Source organism: Procambarus clarkii, chromosome 41 (assembly GCF_040958095.1).
Source record: "Procambarus clarkii isolate CNS0578487 chromosome 41, FALCON_Pclarkii_2.0, whole genome shotgun sequence".
NCBI classification, from domain to species: Eukaryota; Metazoa; Arthropoda; class Malacostraca; order Decapoda; family Cambaridae; genus Procambarus; species Procambarus clarkii.
In genome coordinates, this window is record NC_091190.1 from 4331679 (window position 1) to 4352161 (window position 20483).

At 38.6% G+C, this 20483-nt stretch overlaps 1 protein-coding gene across 1 annotated transcript in view; it reads left to right on the plus strand.

The window, feature by feature from the left end:
* LOC138373087 (uncharacterized) overlaps nucleotides 1-20483 on the plus strand; it is a 251001-nt gene that overhangs the window by 28322 nt on the left and 202196 nt on the right. Inside the window, exons 5-7 of the mRNA XM_069339112.1 lie at nucleotides 7223-7374; nucleotides 7941-8082; nucleotides 11737-11840. Of these exons, the coding sequence (XP_069195213.1) occupies nucleotides 7223-7374; nucleotides 7941-8082; nucleotides 11737-11840 (398 nt within the window). The remainder of the gene's footprint in view (nucleotides 1-7222; nucleotides 7375-7940; nucleotides 8083-11736; nucleotides 11841-20483) is intronic.

Genomic DNA, 20483 nt, shown 5'->3' on the forward strand with positions numbered 1-20483 from the left:
ATATATATATATATATATATATAAATATATATATATATATATATATATATATATATATATATATATATATATATATATATATAGGGAGTTCCCCCTCTGGCTGGAAGAAGGGGGACCCATAGCCTCGGAGGAAACCACACACACACATATATATATATATATATATATATATATATATATATATATATATATATATATATATATATATATATATATATGTCGTACCTAGTAGCCAGAACGCACTTCTCAGCCTACTATGCAAGGCCTGATTTGCCTAATAAGCCAAGTTTTCCTGAATTAATATATTTTCTCAATTTTTTTTCTTATGAAATGATAAAGCTACCCATTTCATTATGTATGAGGTCAGTTTTTTTTTATTTTAGTTAAAATTAACGTAGATATATGACCGAACCTAACCAACCCTACCTAACCTAACCTAACCTATCTTTATAGGTCATATTTAATACTTTTACTTTTTCGGTCATATTTAATAATATATATATATATATATATATATATATATATATATATATATATATATATATATATATATATATGTGTGTGTGTGTGTGTGTGTGTGTGTGTGTGTGTGTGTGTGTGTGTGTGTGTGTAAATCACGAAAATAAACACATGATTAAAAATGTGAGTGTCAGTTTTTTAGGGGAGCCAGTCGGCCAAGCGGACAGCACTCTGGACTTGTGATCCTGTGGTCCTGGGTTCGATCCCAGGCGCCGGAGAGAAAAAATGGGCAGAGTTTCTCTCACCCTATGCACCTGTTACCTAGCAGTAAAATAGGTACCTGGGTGTTAGTCAGTTGTCACGGGCTGCTTCCTGGGGGTGGAGGCCTGGTCGAGGACCGGGCCGTGGGGACACTAAAAAGCCCCGAAATCATCTCAAGATAATCTCAAGATAGTTAGACCACGGAGGAAAATTGAAACAGGAATTTCCTTAAGTACTTTCGTATATTAATACATCTTCGGAAGGATTTTGTTATGATTTTACAGGTCACGTATTGGACATAAATAGGCAAGAGAGAATGGTGGAGTGAGGTGAGGCACAACAACAAATGAATGGGAATTAGGTGGACACAAATATGAGCCGCACAAGAAATGCTGAAGGCCTATTGGCCCATACGATGCAGCTCCTATCCTTACCCACCATCAGGCCCACACATGGATTATAATAGCATATGATAGTTAATATTTATTAACTATCTTATAGTTTATAAATATTAACTATAAGATAGTTGTATAATAGTAAATTATAATAGTAAATTATAATAGTAAATCTCACTAATTCATAGTAAATATTATTTACAATGAATTAGTGAGACAAATGTGTTACAATGATCATACTCAAATCGCCTTTTGATTGATCTATCAAAAATGGATGCAAGTTATATAAACCACTGCTAATGTTGAAATGACTTTTTTGTAATCTGTATCAAAGCAGATTCAATTATGTTTCTGTTATAAGTGTTTTTTACAATTCGTTATTGAAGAAGCCATCTCTCAATCAATTTGGTGAGCATCTTCTGACAGATGAACAAACAAAGCATTAGACAATTGGCCATGTCTAACAGAGTATTTATGTTGCGAAATTCTACTTTTCAAATAATTAGATGTTTGCCCAACATAGAACTTATTACAATCTCTACAAGGTATTTTATAAATGACACAGGGTGAAACACTGTTATATTAGGGGGCCAACTGTCTGCTTTAGTACCTTCCCTCACAATTACGTGTTTGGGATGTTTAACGTTAGTAAAAGCACACCAACATATTAAGGTACAGGTATGACTTGAAATAAGAGGGATGTATAAGGTAGAGTACGTATGTGTTAAGGATTTTAATCACACAGTATAACCATCTAACCTATTTATGTTATAAAATGGCCACAATATACACACAAATACTTGGTAACATGGATACTGGTGTTTCTGTGGTTGTAGAGGTGCTGTTGTGGTTGTTGCTCGCTTGTTGACACGTAATGCGGGTGTCTATCGAGTTATACCAGCTCGTATGGAAGGAGCCACCTCTACAGCATGTTGTTTTGTTATGATTCTGTCTGTGGTGTACGTGCCAATGCCTCTAGGGGAGACGTTCTAAAATATTTGGTGGTTCTATTTATGATTAAGGAATAGAGAGTTAAGCTATATTTCTGGTATTGGAAATTATATTTAGTCCGGGTGAACACTTTTTTATTAAGTTTAAACACTAGACTGTTGTTTAAAAGAAATTGAGGTAATATAAATATACGTTTTGTTGTTGACATCACCTAATACCCGTTCCCTGATTTCTTTAATGGGTAACTTATGTTATTTTGTGTATAGGATTTCTGACATAATTCTCTTCGTAGTCCCAGCAGGGACTGCGAACACTTTATTTCTCTCCTTCAGAATTATAGTGTTGCTTAAATTTTAGTTTGCATCGTTGTGCAGCAGTCTGCTCTGGACGGACGTCCCTACTGGCTCTGCAGGTGCTGGAAGTCGTTGAACTTCTTCTTTTCCTGCCAGTTCTAAAGGAACTAATTTATCTAATGTTTTGGGAGTAGTGTTGCCTCGGCATCATATTTTCACTATTCTCAGGATGCCCTGGCTTTCTGGATGAACAGAGACTATTTGGGCTATAGGCCACTCTGAGCGTGGCCCATTGTTGTATACCAGAAATATGTAACCAGGATTCAAGTTAATTCTGTTGTAGGGGGTTGTTTGCCCCATAATGATATTCCCTCAGAGCAGTAAGGTATTCTAGAGACCATACGTCATTCCACCGGCTTATCACCCCTGATAGATGTTTGAAACGTTGAACCAGATCACTCTCTCGGACATATGAGGGATCCTCTGGTTCCTCGTCCGTAAGGAACACTAGGGTGCTGAGAGGTCTCCCATACATCAGATGAGCTGGACTTAATGGTTCATGCTGCAAAATCTCATCAGAGAGGTAGGTAAGTGGTCGGTTATTAACTCGTGCTTCTATCTCTATGGCTACGGTTTGGAGCTCCTGTAGGTCAATCTTTTGGCGGTGTAAGGTTTTCCATAGAGAATGTGTCACCATACCAATCATGCATTCATAGAAGCCTCCGTGCAATGGTGCTCTAGGAGGTATGAGTTTCCAGTGGCACTGCCATTGATTTAAAGCCGTGCGCACCTTTGGGTGTGCCCAGATTTTCCTCAGACTTGCTTCTACTGCTATTAAGTTGGACCCATTATCTGAGATCATTAACTTAGGACAGGATCTATGTAAAGCAAACTTGCCGAAAGCCTATAAGAATGCCTCGGCACTCATATCAGGAGTCACTTCTAGATGGACTGTCCTTGTTGTAGCATAAGTTAAAAGACAGAAGTAAAAGCCTTTACTGCTTTTTTGTCCTTGGTGCCTGTTAGTGTTAGTGCTCCTGTGAAATCTACTCCTGTAGTCTCAAAGGGACAAATATGTACAACTCGTTCCTTTGGAAGTGGAGGAGGGCTTGGATATGGACACACTCTGACATCATATCTCCAGGCAAATAATACAGGATTTAGTTATGGATTTTACAGTCTGCCTACGAAGGGTTTGATGATTTGTGAGAGTAATTTTCTCAATGTTAGGTTGGTGGTATCTGGCTCCACCGACTTGATTGTTAACTGATCTGCTGTTGTATCCCATTTGACGCCTAGTTCTTTTGTCTTCTCAGGTACTTGGTAGTCGGAAAAATCAGTTTAAATCAGTTGATTTAATTTGGTATTGTTGGAGACCCAAAACTGGAGAGGCATATTTGCTCCCATTAATTCTCGATTGGCCTCGTGGTATATATTCAGCAGTTTATTTTCACTGCTGGCTGTTCCTTGGAAATTGTCCATATACAAGTTATTTCTAATTTCTGTTTTATTTGGGCTATTGAACTTCTTTAAGTCCAGAAGAAGCTTTTTGTGTGTCTAAGGTAGCTTGAAGCAGAAACAGAGAAGACGTGGCACCAAACAAAACAGACGCAAACCTGTAAGTGATTAATTTACTGTTTGGATCGTTAGGATCATTTATCCATCGGAACTTTGTGTAGTTACGGTCCTCTTCTTAGAGACCCACCCTCAGGAAGGCTTTACTGATATCTGCCGTGTATGTGTAAGTCCCGATGCGGAACTTTAACAGGACGTCGTATAGCTTTTGTGTCAGGCTAGGGCCAGTTTGAAGGCAGTCATTGAAGGAAACACTACTCTACTTTGTCTTAGCACTGCAATTAAATACTGTCTATTGTGGGGTAGTAGATGAATTCTTCAGTATAGGGTGGTGTGGCAGGTAGTGTTCACCCTTTGAGTTATCATTTGTGACAACTTCGATAAATTTGTCATCGAGTTGCTTCTTGATTATTTCATGGTACAATTTCAAGTTCTCACAATGTCTTTATAAGCGCAACACCTGTGACCTTAATTGCTTTTGTGCAATAAAATGGTTGATGGGTAGCTGAGGGTGATTCAGCTTCCATGGTAACCTAACCCAGTATTGATTATCTCTGTAGATAACTGAGTCTAGGTATTGTTTGTAAGTCCTATCATCATCTGGACTAGGTTGTTCAGGGACAAGGCCGAGAGTTGCCAGGTCCTATAATTTATGTACAGGGGGATCAAGCTCATCCTCGGACATGTCTCTGAATTGTAGTGGAGACTGTTCTCCTAGTCATGCAACCATTACTGGGTTGGCATGTTTGTGGTCTACAGGTGCGGGTTGCTTCAGCCATAATACTGTGCCTGTTAGCAAATAGCCACCTACAGGTTCCTTCTCTGTTTTTCATCCTTTGCTTTAATAAACTTATGGTAGACAACTGATCTCATAAGGATTCCAATATTGGAGAGGTTGTCTGATGTGATTTTGTCAGCCAATTTAATTATCTTTTCTTCCAGAAATTTGACTGTTGTCCCTAGACCATACACATACAGGTCTGATGCGAATCTATCTACTACAAGAGCTTGTATCGTTCGAGCATAACCGCCTAAACGTACTTTAGGTTGTACTACCTTGAAGACTTGGGCTCCTGAGTTAGTCAGGAATCCTGCTATGTCTATTCGTGTCTCTCGTACAGGTTTGAGTTTCAAGGCTCCTCCTTTGAGATAAAAGTCATTTGTGACCCTTGGTCAAATAATCCACATATAGTGACCTTGGACTTTCCATTTTTAATGATCAATTGAGCAGTGGGTAGAGCTGATTTATGATCAGATCTTGTTGACAAGACACTGATGTCAGGTAGTATGGTACAAAGTTGTACTGAAGTAGAAGTTCCTTCCTCCACTTGTGGTTTGGGAGACTTTGTACTTGAGTCCCCACAAAGTGCTGTACGGTGTTGACCCTTATGGCATCTATTGCAGGTACGCATTTGAGTTGCACAAGTATCAGGATTGTGACCTTATACACAAGGTGCATTTACGTAACTCTTTGAGTCGTTTTATATGTGTAGCACGATCAGGGTAAGCCTTGTAGTTGTACATGGTATGTTGTTCTTCACAGAACACACATGACCTCCAGACGTTAACAGCATCCTGGGGAGTCACCATTTTGGGTGACACAGTAACTGTAGGTTTGGAGGGACCCACTGCATATGTGCCCACACTGCCTTGTTTCCACTTTGGGGAGGGGAAAGTTGTTTTAGATTTATTTGGAGTACTGTTTGTACTCTGTTGTTTACTATTAGTGGTTAAAGAAGGTTTAGATGTTGCTTTTCCATCTGTGTTCTCTCGTTGTCTTTCTATGATTAATGTTAAACCTTTCGTAATCCCCTTTACTGTTAGAGAAGATTTGTTATATAAGACAAAAACTTATCCAGTACGTCACTGGGTAATTTGCATCTCATATATAATTGGATTAACCAGTCTGATTCATCCAGACTCACTTTATTCTTAAGTGCTTTGAGCAAGGACTCAAGTTCCTGTCTAAAGGCTTGGAGTGAGTCACCAACTCACCAACTAATCCAACTGGAGGGGAAATATCTAACAGTTCCTGGATTAGAAGTCTGATAGTTCTTTCTGGCTTAGCACAATTTTGCTACTTGCTACTTTTTGCTACTTGCTAAATGACACAATTATCACTACGAAGTGATAATCGTGTCATTTATAAAATACCTTGTAAATACTGTAATAAGTTCTATGTTGGGCAAACATCTAAAGATTTTAAATGTAGAATTTCGCAACATAAATACTCTGTAAGACATGGCCAATTGTCTAATACTTTGTTTGTTCATCTGTCAGAAGATGCTCACCAAATTGATTGGGAGATGGCTTCTACAATAACGAATTGTAAAATCACTTATAACAGAAGCATAATTAAATCTGATTTGATATAGATTACAAAAGAAAGTAATTTGAACATTAGCAGTGGTTTATGTAACTTAGATCTATTTTTGATAGATCAATTAAAGGGTGATTTGAGTAGGATCATTGGAACACATTTCCCACTAATTCATTGTAAATATTTACTATCTTATGCTATTATAATCCATGTGTGGGCTTGTTGGTGGGTAAGGATAGGAGCTGCATTGTATGGGCCAATTGGCCTTCAGCATTTCTTGTGCGGCTCATATTTGTGTCCACCTAATTCCCATTCATTTGTTGTTGTGCCTCACCTCACTCCACCATTCTCTCTTGCCTATTTATGTCCAATACTTGACCTGTAAAATCACTCCTTCTGAAGATATATTATTATACGAAAGTACTTAAGGAAATGCCTGTTTCAATTCTCCTCTGTGATCTGACACTGCTTTATATGAAAGTTATGTTAATCATTGCATTTTTTTAAATTTTATTTTACATTGGAGACAGTGTTTTTTAAAGTTATCCCCATACCCGCTGTAGGAAATATTTATATTGTCCTTCACATTTTCTGTGTCATATCAATAAGCTGAAACCTAATTTTTCGTCATCATTGTGCAAGTGAACAACTTTTGCCCGAGGTTCCATTCACTTAGGCTCTAGGAGACTCGAACCGTGGACCCCATGCGTGTGAGGCTGAAAATCAGGGAAAGTTTCAGGGACTTTCCCTCATAGGAAAAGTCGAGAATTCCAGTTTGGCAGCAGGATGCTGCTTCTGGAAACTTTCCTTATTAAGACTATTCATATCCCAGTCGATTTAGAACTTCGGCCTCATACACGTGGGGCCACGGTTCGAGTCTCCTAGAGCCCAGGTGAATGGAATTTTTATTGTCACGGAAGTGTGGATGACAGTTTGCAAGAGATGATATCCCGTGTATTGTTCTGCAGCCAATCAGACGCTGGACTTCGGCACATCTAGTGGTGGAGGAATCGCTCAAGCGCTTCAGAAAACCTTCCACACGACAATCCTGCAGCCTGGCAACCACCTGCTCACCTTCTTCCTCTACAACCAAGTCTCAAATACCACTTTTAGTACCACGGTGAGTTAAGTCTTGCTGTCACACATCATCACTCACCACGTCCAGTTACTTATCTTCATCTTTACATTGATGAGCTTTAATATTGTGAACACATTTGATTATACATATGATAATATCTTAATTTTACTCATTTACTTCAAAATATACTTTTCTGGGCAAGGACGAAGCAGTTTTCACAGAATCCCAACCACTTGGGCTGGACGGTAGCGCGACGGTCTCGCTTCACGCAAGTCGACTTTCAATCCCCGACTGTCCAAGTGGATGGGCACCATTCCTTCCCCCCGTCCCATCCCTAATCCATAACCTGTTCCCCTTCCAAGTGCCATATAATCGTAATGGCTTGGCGCTTTCCCATGATAATTCCCTCCCCCTCTCGTACAGATCAAAAAGATCTCTTGATATTGCTCAGAGGAGCAGGGAATTAGTTGAATCTCGCAATACTACATAAACGCCTGAGTAGTGTTGAGAAATACTGTGTTCTCATGTCCACCAGTGATATCAAGTGGTTTAAACAGTTCTTGTCATATAAGAAAAGTTTGAGGTAATAACGAAGGTGGTGATGGCAGGTGTCGGTATCCGAGGGTCTGGCCAACGTCTCCTTCACTACCAGGTTTAACTTGAACGGGGTGATGATGGAGGGGTTAGGCCCCTTCAACACCTCCTTCATCTTCAAAACCACCATTGTCTTCACTCCAGCCTGCCTTAAAGGTATGTGTATGACCTATGTGATGGTAAAGTGGTCATGCTTATCGCGCAGTTCATTAATAGACTTTCTTTATTCTTAGAATATTTTACATGCTTTGTTGATTTTAGTGTTTAATTGGCTTTATCGCACCACTATCGCTCTATCGTCAGGGGCGCCTGACAACTGGGTGGACAGCGCTTCGGATTCGTAGTCCTGAGGTTCCGGGTTCGATCCCCGGTGGAGGCGGAGACAAATGGGCAAAATGTTTCTTTCACCCTAATGCCCCTTTTACCTTGCGGTAAATAGGTACCTAGGAGTTAGACAGCTGCTACGGGCTGCTTCCTGTAGGTGTGTGTAACAAAAAAAGAGGCCTGGTCGAGGACCAGGCCGTGGGGACGCAAAGCCCTAAAATCATCCCAAGATAACCTCAAGATAACCATCGCCACCCCCCACCTCCTCCCGCCGCTTCGTCAGATGTTCTGCGGCTAGTTTACCAACTATTGGTAATCCTTGGTGCTAGTTTACTTGTTCATTGTATTTCAAATTACCAAGTGTTGGTTTATCTTTGTTCTTCATTTCACATTCCCCTTGTGTTGGATTACTTGGGCCCTATACTTCACATTCCCTTGTGTTGGTTTACTTTGGCCTTGTACTTCATATTCCCATGTGATGGTTTATATTTTACCAAAACTTCCCATTCCCTTGTTATGGTTTACTTGGGCCCTATACTTCACATTCCCTTGTAATGGTTTACTTTGGCCTTTTGTTCCAAAGTGTCAGGTGCTACTTTACATTGGACATTCACTTTACATTTCTGATGATGGGTTACCATGATTCTTGCCATTCATTAGAACAGGTTTACCCTGAGCCTTTATTGGACATTCCTTTGTGCTGGTTTACAATAGGTCATCACTTCACATTTCTTGATGCTGCTGTACCTTGGCCCTAATTTACTTTGGCCCTTTATTTTATATTCCCAATTTGCAGGTTTACCCAAGACTATATATCGCTTCACAGTTCCTGGTGCAGGTTTACATTTTTCATTTATTTTAAATTCCGGATTCTGGATTACCTTGATCTTTTATTTCAGATTTAGTGTTTCTGGTTTACCTTGAGCCGCCACACCATAGTTACTGTTGGTCTACCTTATCCCTTAACTTCATATTTCCTTGTGCAGGTTTATCTTGATTCCTTACATGCCCTGGCTCTCGTTTACTTAGGCTATAGGGAACCGACCTGTGAGATTTATATTTATTAATTTATATGAATTTATATAGTGTTTATATTTACGTTAATTTACATATTTCCAAAGCAATTTGTATGAGGTTTAGCGGACTCTATTTCTGCAGCATTCTCACAAATCGACTCCTTGCACATTCGGGGGGTATATTAAATTTATATATATGCAGCCAATCAAACTACAGTATTAAACTACATATATTAATAATGAAATTGAGAGGTATTATCTTATTGTATGGACAGGTATAAACAAGGATGATGACACCCAATAATCCTCTTGGTTGAGGCTAGCATCCTCCCATGTACTGGTTTACCAAGATTAATTCTTGCTTCCACTTCTATTGTTCCTGTCAAGGGCACTTTATGTAAAGCCGGAATCCTACATATATAACAGCTATATCAGAGGAAATATTAGTATATTATTTATAAGATAAGGACCAAGGAATAATTACCTGGGTTGAGTTGCTGCCCCTTGTGCTAACTGGTTCGCCCTATATCTACCTAACATTAACTGGCCAGAAATGATTAGATAAGATTTCGGAAAGACACTTCCCTTGTTTAGATGTTGACTGCGAGTTGATGATGGAAGAAGCACTAATTTGATCTACATAACCTTCGTACAAGGGAGAATTATAGTAGCTGAACTCGCTCCAGCGACGTGTTGTCTAGCAACAATGGTTAACCTCTCACCACTGACGCCCTGGCTCTTTTGTCCAGATGTCAACAAGTGGTAGACAGGTCACAATTACTCTATTTTGGTACTGATAATTAAGTTAATTAAAATAAGATATTTTTATGATGTTAAAAGTTCAAAGACTGCTGTATTAAGAATAATTCCCAGCAGAATAGCTGGCGAATTTAAAAATTATGTGGCAATGATATCCTGTTTTCTATTGACTGAAAATTCCACTACAGGCTACATTTTCTATGGGTTAACTTGTGTATACAACCCAGCAGCAATATTATCTGCTTATTTTATTTAATATTAGTAAATTGGAGTCTGGTTTTCCGACATAGGCCCTTTTAACGTTGTCTTTCACTTCAATTTCCCTGGTGCTGGTTTACCATGACTTGTGCTTCATAATCCCCTGGTGCTGGTTTACAGTGACCTGTGCTTCATAATCTCTGGTGCTGGTTTACAGTGACCTGTGCTTCATTATCCCTGGTGCTGGTTTACAGTGACCTGTGCTTCATTATCCCAGGTGTTGGTCCTCCTGTTTAAATAGTACTTTTTGTAACATATGCCTAATAATACAAATATTGACATACAAGTCAATTAGTAAAATTTGGTACTATTCACTTTAAAGTCCGAAATAATAAAGCTAAATACAAATTTAAACATTCCTAGGCCTAGTATAGCACATATATGTAGTATATTAGATCTCGCATTAGGCCAAGGAAAGTTAGGTTAGGTTAGTTTAGGTTGTCTTTGCAACATAAATACAAAACCTTTTCCGGGTTGTCCAAATTCAAGAGTAACGATTTGTACATTCTAATTGTCCATGACGTCATATATGTACTATGATCCTCATCGTTACTATGAGTACTAACTGAACAAGAGGATAGGCTGATATTGTCCTAGGGGGCCTGACGGCTGAGTGGACAGCGCTCGGGATTCGTAGTTCTAAGGTTTCGGGTTCGATCCTCGGCGGAGGCGGAAACAAATGGGTAGTTTCCTTCATAATGATGCCCGTGTTCACTTAGCAGTAAATAGGTACCTGGGAATTAGACAGCTGCTACGGGCTGCTTCCTGGGGGGGGGGGGGTGTATAAAAAAGGAGGCTTGGTCGAGGACCTGGCCGCAGGGACGCTAATCCCCGAAATCATCTCAAGATAACCTCAAGAAGAAGATTGCCTGGTGCTGGTATGACCCTTAGCGCCAGATCGCGTGATAATGGCTGATCTCCTTACTAATGACCTCATTAACTACACCCCTTCTTAATTACTTTGTTTGAATTACTAGTACTCCATCATAGAAATATACTCTCCCTTGTACACTGTACATTCCGTACTACAGTGCTCAGAATTTTGTTTTCTCAGCTGTGTACAACACTTCACTGTTATCTTCCGCCTATTTCTACATAAACCTACTTTTATTACAGTGCATTTATTGCTCACGTTACTTTTGTTATAAGTTATTTCGTTCTATATAAAGTTTCGTTTCAAATAAACATAATCTTGTGATAAGCATGATGACTCTTCTTAAAGTTATAAATATAATCAATTTTTGTTTGAGTAAGTAATTTTGAAAAAAAATGATCTTATAAGCTTTCTTAAAGTATTTTAGACAATTCCAAAGACAGTCATATAGATAATATGTAATACTCTTTCTACAGAGTACTTACACACATGGTAACAAGAACAGGTCACATTATGTAAACTGATAAGCATTGTTATCAAGAAGGAATCTAAGTTTAACAGTAAACCTTGTATGAACAGGTTTCGCGTCAGTAGACAGGTGGATGCTGACACTGTACCCTTCAGGACAGGTGCTCGACACAACTGTCAATAGAAATGGCACACTCACCTATGCCTTCAGTACGGTAAGGGATCCCAAACGTTTTGTTGATATCGGAATGAAGTGCAATAGCGCACTGATCAATGACAAACAGTAACCCATAAAATAATAACCCATAAAATAATAACCCACTATTCTGAAAACAGAACGAACTGTAGACTCTATATTTCGATATTTGTGTAGTCTCCGTGGTGTAGTGGTAAGACGCTCGCCTGGTGTTTCGCGAGCGCTTTGTAAAGGGTTCGTATCCTGGCCGGGGAGGATTTACTAGGCGCCAATCCTTAACTGTAGCCTCTGTTTACCCAACAGTAAAATGGGTACCTGGTTGTTAAACGATTTGGCAGGTCTTATTCCTGGTAATATTAGGATTAAGGACTTGCCCGAAACGCTATGCGTGCTAGTGGCTGTACAAGAATGTGAGAACTCTTGTAAATATATAAAGGAATAAAAAGAACCCCAATCCGGGATTTTCTTCAGCAGAATCGAAGAGGCTCCAGGCTTGGGATCAAAATAAGCATTATCGAAGAGTATCCCGCCTTGGGATCAAAATATACAATCTACATTTCCTCTTGTTTTCAGAAGAGTGGGTTATTATTTTGTTGATCCATTGTCTCATTATTTGACTTAAGTTTTTCTACATGTATTATAACCTTTGATATGCGCTGTGAGGTACAATATACCCGGGTATGCTATGAGTATGTCAGTGTTTCAAACTTTACCTGGGAACCTGGGAAGATTTACTTCCCAGGTACCTTCTTGACTTCCCTACCCCAGGGCTGGAGTGGACCGGTGGAGCTCTGTGCTTCTTAAAATTGTTGATATATTGCAAAATTTGGGTTAAAATTTAGTAATAGAATAAACATTTTTTTTTTAATTTCAATTGCCGATAGCATATTTATTATATTGTATATCACACGTCTGATAGTGATTAAGGGTAGAAGTATCTTCGTGTTCACAATTTATCCTCAAGTAACTTTTGAATAGAACATCTACACACAGAAAGAATTTGTCTGGTTTTTCAAAGAATGTTAAGCAGAAATTAGGGAGCATTTATTTAATATATATAATATAAATCATATAATATATATAAATCATTAGAGTTGAGCAGATTCCTGGAAGTGTGGATGGTTACAAATCCGGAACTAATATTTAAAAAATAGTAGAAAATAACTAGCATAGTCTAACTAATCAGAAAAACGTTTTTGTAGGAGAATTGCTTGTATCTAAATTCATAAAAGCCAGTAGTTTGCATCTTAACAAACAGTGATTAATAAAGAACCTACAATGTGGTTTTAATAAGGACCGCTTACATTTAAAAAATTTACTCCTACTCTTTACTAGTATATTTCACAGAGTTGTTATTGGAAAGGATTATGACATTTAACACAGAGATGTAAGCAAGTCTTTTAATAATCTGAACCATACGAAACTCACAGAGAAGCTAGTAGGTTATTCCAAGTTATATTACGGCCTAGTTATTACAAATAAACATTTACAAATTTACAAACGATACAGAATAAAAAAGAAAAAACTCGCTACAAGACAATGCTATCTTTGAAGATAGACCTTTAAATTGGGTGAAGGATTGAGGCACTTTAAAACAGAAAACATTTGGGTTCTTATCATAGATAATGATTAGCGAGTTGAAACACCATAAATAGTTTTGTTTAATATTTAACATAAAACGAGGGTTAAGTCACTCAGGATATTGGCAGCGCCAGGGCAGTCGGCCTTAAGCAATTATAAAATCACACCCTTCGAGATTTAATGTTCACACGTTGAGAGAGGTCAAGTCGTTTCAGGTGACCTTGCTCTCTGCTAAGCTGATAGTTGCAGGCAATTGGCTGTGTTGTTTCTTTCAAACAAGCCGCTGTTTAGGTGTGGTAGGTAGTCTCTTAATGGCGGAGCTTAGCTCCCGGTTTTCCCATAAATACCTCTTAATAATAGTGGTTGTGGTAGTGGATATTGGTTTTTACTACAGTGGTAGTCGCTACCGGTTCTTACAATATTGGCAGTAATAGTGGATACTGGTTCTTACAATAATGGCAGCGGCAGTCGCTACTGGTTCTTACAATAGTGGCTGTGGTATTCGCTACCGGTTCTTACAATAGTGGCCGCAGTAGTCGCTACTGGTTCATATAATAGTGGCCGCAGTAGTGGCTACTGGTTCTTACAATAGTGGCAGTGGTAGTCGCTACGGGTTCATACAATAGTGGCCGCAGTAGTCGCTACTGGTTCATATAATAGTGGCCGCAGTAGTCGCTACTGGTTCATACAATAGTGGCCGCAGTAGTCGCTACTGGTTCATACAATAGTGGCCGCAGTAGTCGCTACGGGTTCATACAATAGTGGCCGCAGTAGTCGCTACTGGTTCATACAATAGTGGCCGCAGTAGTCGCTACTGGTTCATACAATAGTGGCCGCAGTAGTCGCTACTGGTTCATTCAATAGTGGCCGCAGTAGTCGCTACTGGTTCATACAATAGTGGCCGCAGTAGTCGCTACTGGTTTATACAATAGTGGCTGCAGTAGTCGCTACTTCTGTGGGAGAAATGAAATGTATGCTCGTGATGGGGTGCATCTATCGAGAGCTGGCGTTGTTGCTGTTGCGAACTCGTTGGAACCAGTGTTTAGAGGCATTTGTTTGGGTTTAAACTGTTAGTAGATAGTGGTATGGGAATTGATAGGGAGGAAGGAGGTAATAAAAGTATGTGTTTGTTGGAGAAAAGAATTGGCAAAATGATCAGGGAAAGAGAAGGGCCTCAAAATAACAATTCGCTTAGGGCATATTACACTAACAGTAGAAGTCTAAGAAACAAAATAAACGAGTTAAATGCTCTTGTCTGTACAGAAAAAAATATATATTATTGCACTTACCGAAACGTGGATGAATGTAGAAAATAGAGAACTATTAGCTAAATATCAAATACATGGATTTAAACTATTTCACACATATAGACATATTAGACGAGGAGGGGGAGTAGCCATATATGTTAGGGACAATTTGAAATGTAGTCTCAAAGTGGGAATCAAAACTGAGCCACACACAGAAACTATTTGGATAGAATTAAATGAAAAAGCCAATAATATTTTAATAGGAGATATATATAGGCCACCAAATTTAGACAGAATGGAAGCAAAGCATCTATGGGATGAAATATCTAGATCTAACAGTATTTATGTCATGGGTGAATTTAATTTTAGTGGAATAAACTGGGTGAACAAAACAGGGAATAATGGAGCAGAAGTTTTTCTATAATTAATTGACGATTGCTTTCTTACGCAACACATTAAGGAACTAACGCGGGGAAATAATATTTTAGATTTAGTGTTAACTAACAGGGAAACACAAATTAAGGACATGGAAATAGGGAGTGAGCTAGGGAACAGTGATCATAAAGAAATCAGATTTAGCATAGAATGGAATAGATCTGTAGGAGAAAATTCTGTTAAAGTGCCTGATTTTCGAAAAGCTGATTTCAATAGCCTAAGAATTTTTTGTGGTCAAATAGATTGGAATGTCTTGGGGATGGGGTGTGGGCTAGACGTGAACCCAGCGACAGGTGACGGAAAAGGGGATTTCGATGTGGATTCCAAATATAATCTATTTAAAAATATTCTAAGCAAAGCCCAGGAACGTAGTATACCATGTAAATTGAATAGATCGAATACTAATGATCCAAACTGGAAAACAAAGAATTTGAAGAAAAATCCTAAAGGGATATGGGGAATTATCACTTCAAGTTGACCTAAATAGGGTTTTCAAATGGTCAAATGATTGGCAGATGCAGTTTAATGCTGATAATGTAAAGTTCTGAGGCTAGGTAATGATGATAGAGTTACAAGACACATAAGAACATAAGAACAAATGCAACTGCAGAAGGCCTATTGGCCCATATGAGGAAGCTCCTATTTATAACCACCCAATCCCACTCATATACATGTCCAACCCATGCTTGAAACAATCGAGGGACCCCACCTCCACAATGTTACGCGGCAATTGGTTCTACAAATCAACAACCCTGTTATTGAACCAGTATTTACCCAATTCTTTCCTAAATCTAAACTTATCCAATTTATACCCATTGTTTCGTGTTCTGTCTTGTGTTGATACTTTTAATACCCTATTAATATCCCCTTTGTTATGTCCATTCACCCACTTGTAAACCTCTATCATGTCACCCCTAACTCTTCGCCTTTCCAGTGAATGAAACTTAAGCTTTGTTAATCTTTCTTCATATGAAAGATTTCTAATTTGGGGAATTAACTTAGTCATCCTACGCTGGACACGTTCAAGTGAATTTATATCCATTCTATAATATGGCGACCAAAACTGAACTGCATAATCTAAATGGGGCCTAACTAGAGCAAGATATAGCTTGAGAACCACACCAGGTGTCTTGTTACTAACGCTGCAATTAATAAATCCAAGTGTCCGATTTGCCTTATTACGAACATTTATGCATTGATCCTTTTGTTTTAAATTCTTACTAATCATAACTCCCTGATCCCTTTCGCAATTCGACTTCGCAATCTCAACACCATCTAGCTCGCATCTTGTAACCCTATCATCATTACCTGACCTCAGAACTTTACATTTATCAGCATTAAACTGCATCTGCCAATCCTTCGACCATTTCAAAACCCTATATAGATCAACTTGAAGTGATAGTGAGTCCTCCTCCGAATTAATTTCCTTACCGATTTTCGTATCATCGGCAAATTTGCAAATGTTGCTACTCAAACCTGAATCTAAATCATTTATATATATTATAAACAACAGAGGTCCCAGGACAGAGCCCCGAGGCACCCCACTTACAACATTTTCCCACTCTGACTTGACTCCATTTATACTAACTCTCTGTTTCCTTTGGTATAGCCATGCCCTAATCCAGCTTAATATAGCACCCCCAATACCATGAGACTCTATCTTTTTAATCAGTCTTTCATGTGGTACTGTATCAAAAGCTTTGCTAAAGTCAAGGTACACAACATCGCAATCCTTACCACTATCAACTGCCTCAACAATGCTAGAATAAAAAGATAACAAATTTGTTAAACATGAACGGCCATTTATAAAACCATGTTGCGACTCAATTATTAATTTATGTTTTTCAAGATGAAGACGAATTTTATTTGCTATTATAGATTCAAGTAACTTTCCTACAATAGACGTTAGGCTAATTGGTCGATAGTTAGACGCAAGTGATCTATCTCCTTTCTTAAAAACTGGTATCACATTAGCAACTTTCCAAAACTCTGGCACTCTGCCTGAGTCTATTGATTTATTAAATATGGTTGACAGTGGGTCACAAAGCTCCTCTTTGCATTCTTTAAGCACCCTGGCAAACACTTCTTCCGGCCCTGGGGATTTGTTTGGTTTGAGTTTTACTATTTGTTTAAGAACATCCTCCCTGGTAACTGCTAAACTCGTCAACCTGTCCTCGTCCCCACCCACATAGACTTGTTCGGCTGAAGGCATATTGTTAAGTTCCTCTTTAGTAAATACAGATACAAAATATCTATTAAAGGTACTACTCATCTCTTCATCACTATCATTTAACATTTAATTTAACATTTCTAACCAGTTGTACGAATTCCTGTTCTAAAGTGACCTCCCCATTTTTAATCCTTTTGTACCAAGCTCTCTTTTTACCTATAAGGTTCTTCAAATGAGTAGTATTTTTAATAAATATTTTGTATCTGTATTTACTATAGAGGAACTTAACAATATGCCTTCAGCCGAACAAGTCTATGTGGGTGCGGACGAGGACAGGTTGACGAGTTTAGCAGTTACCAGGGAGGATGTTCTTAAACAAATAGTAAAACTCAAACCAAACAAATCCCCAGGGCCGGATGAAGTGTTTGCCAGGATGCTTAAAGAATGCAAAGAGGAGCTTTGTGACCCACTGTCAACCATATTTAATAAATCAATAGTCAGGCAGAGTGCCAGAGTTTTGGAAAGTTGCTAATGTGATACCAGTTTTTAAGAAAGGAGATAGATCACTTGCGTCTAACTATCGACCAATTAGCCTAACGTCTATTGTGGGAAAGTTACTCGAATCTATAATAGCAAATAAAATTCGTCTTCATCTTGAAAAACATAAATTAATAATTGAGTCGCAACATGGTTTTATAAATGGCCGTTCATGTTTAACAAATTTGTTATCTTTTTATTCTAGCATTGTTGAGGCAGTTGATAGTGGTAAGGATTGTGATGTTGTGTACCTAGACTATAGCAAAGCTTTTGATACAGTGCCACATGAAAGACTGATTAAAAAGATAGAGTCTCATGGTATTGGGGGTGCTATATTAAGCTGGATTAGGGCATGGCTATACCAAAGGAAACAGAGAGTTAGTATAAATGGAGTCAAGTCAGAGTGGGAAAATGTTGTAAGTGGAGTGCCTCAAGGCTCTGTCCTGGGACCTCTGTTGTTTATAATATATATAAATGATTTAGATTCAGGTTTGAGTAGCAACATTTGCAAATTTGCCGATGATACGAAAATCGGTAGGGAAATTAATTCAGAGGAGGACTCACTATCACTTCAAGTTGATCTAGATAGGGTTTTGAAATGGTCAAAGGATTGGCAGATGCTGTTTAATGCTGATAAATGTAAAGTTCTGAGGTTAGGTAATGATGATAGAGTTACAAGATACGAGCTAGATGGTGTTGAGATTGCGGAAGGGATCTGGGAGTTATGATTAGTAAGAATTTAAAACAAAAGGATCAATGCATATATGTTCGTAATAAGGCATATCGGACACTTGAATTTATTAATCGCAGCGTTAGTAACAAGACACGTGGTGTGGTTCTCAAGCTATATCTTGCTCTAGTTAGGCCCCATTTAGATTATGCAGTTCAGTTTTGGTCGCCATATTATAGAATGGATATAAATTCACTTGAACGTGTCCAGCGTAGGATGACTAAGTTAATTCCCCAAATTAGAAATCTTTCATATGAAGAAAGATTAACAAAGCTTAAGTTGCATTCACTGGAAAGGCGAAGAGTTAGGGGTGACATGATAGAGGTTTACAAGTGGGTGAATGGACATAACAAAGGGGATATTAATAGGGTTATCTTGAGGTTATCTTGAGAGGATTTCGGGGCTTTAGTGTCCCCGCGGCCCGGTCCTCGACCAGGCCTCCACCCCCAGGAAGCAGCCCGTGACAGCTGACTAACACCCAGGTACCTGTTTACTGCTAGGTAACAGGGGCATTCAGGTTGAAAGAAACTTTGCCCATTTGTTTCTGCCTCTTGCGGGAATCGAACCCGCGCCACAGAATTACGAGTCCTGCGCGCTATCCACCAGGCTACGAGGCCCCTTAAAAAATTAATTATTATTATATTAAAAGGTATTATATTAAAGGTATTAAAAGTATCAACACGAAACAATGGGTAGAAATTGGATAAGTTTAGATTTTGGAAACACTTGGGTAAATACTGGTTCAGTAACAGGGTTGTTGATTTGTGGAACCAATTACCGCATAACGTGCTGGAGGTAGGGTCCCTCGATTGTTTTAAGCGCGGGTTGGACAAGTATATGAGTGGGATTGGGTGGTTATAAATAGGAGCTGCCTCGTATGGGCCAATAGGCCTTCTGCAGTTGCCTTTGTTCTTATGTTCTCTTCATCACTATCTGTTATTTGACCTGTCTCAGTTTTTAATGGACCTATCCTTTCCCTAGTCTTAGTACGATATAACTGAAAAAACCCTATAGAATTTGTCTTTGCTTGCCCTGCTATGCGAACTTCATGGTTTCTTTTTGCTTTCCTTATCTCTTTTTTAACATTTCTAACCAGTTGTACGAATTCCTGTTCTAAAGTGACCTCCCCATTTTTAATCCTTTTGTACCAAGCTCTCTTTTTACCTATAAGGTTCTTCAAATTCTTTGTTATCCACTTTGGGTCATTAGTATTCGATCTATTCAATTTGTATGGTATACTACGTTCCTGTGCTTTGTTTAGAATATTCTTAAATAAGTTATATATTGAATCCACATCGAAATCCCCATTTAAGTCACCTATCGCTGGGTTCATGTCTCGCTCCAAGACCGGCCCACACCCCATACCCAAGACATTCCAATCTATTTGCCCCAAAAAAATTCTTAGGCTATTAAAATCAGCTTTTCGAAAATCTGGCAATTTAACAGAATTTTCTCCTACAGGTCTATTCCATTCTATGCTAAATCTGATTTCTTTGTGATCACTGTTCCCTAGCTCACTCCCTATTTCGATGTCATTATTTTGTGTTTCCCTGTTAACACTAAATCTAAAATATTATTTTCCCGTGTTGGTTCCTTAATGTGTTGCGTAAGAAAGCAATCGTCAATTAATTCTAGAAAATCTTCTGCTTCACTATTCCCTGTTTTGTTCAACCAGTTTATTCCACTAAAATTAAAGTCACCCATGACGTAAATACTGTTAGATCTAAATGCTCTAGATATTTCATCCCATAGATGCTTTGCTTCCATTCTGTCTAAATTTGGTGGCCTATATATAACTCTTATTATAATATTATTAGCTTTTTCGTTTAATTCTATCCATATAGTTTCTGTGTGTGGCTCAGTTTTGATTCCCTCTTTGAGACTTCATTTCAAATTGTCCCTAACATATATGGCTACTCCACCTCCTCGTCTAATATATCTATCTGTGTGAAATAGTTTAAA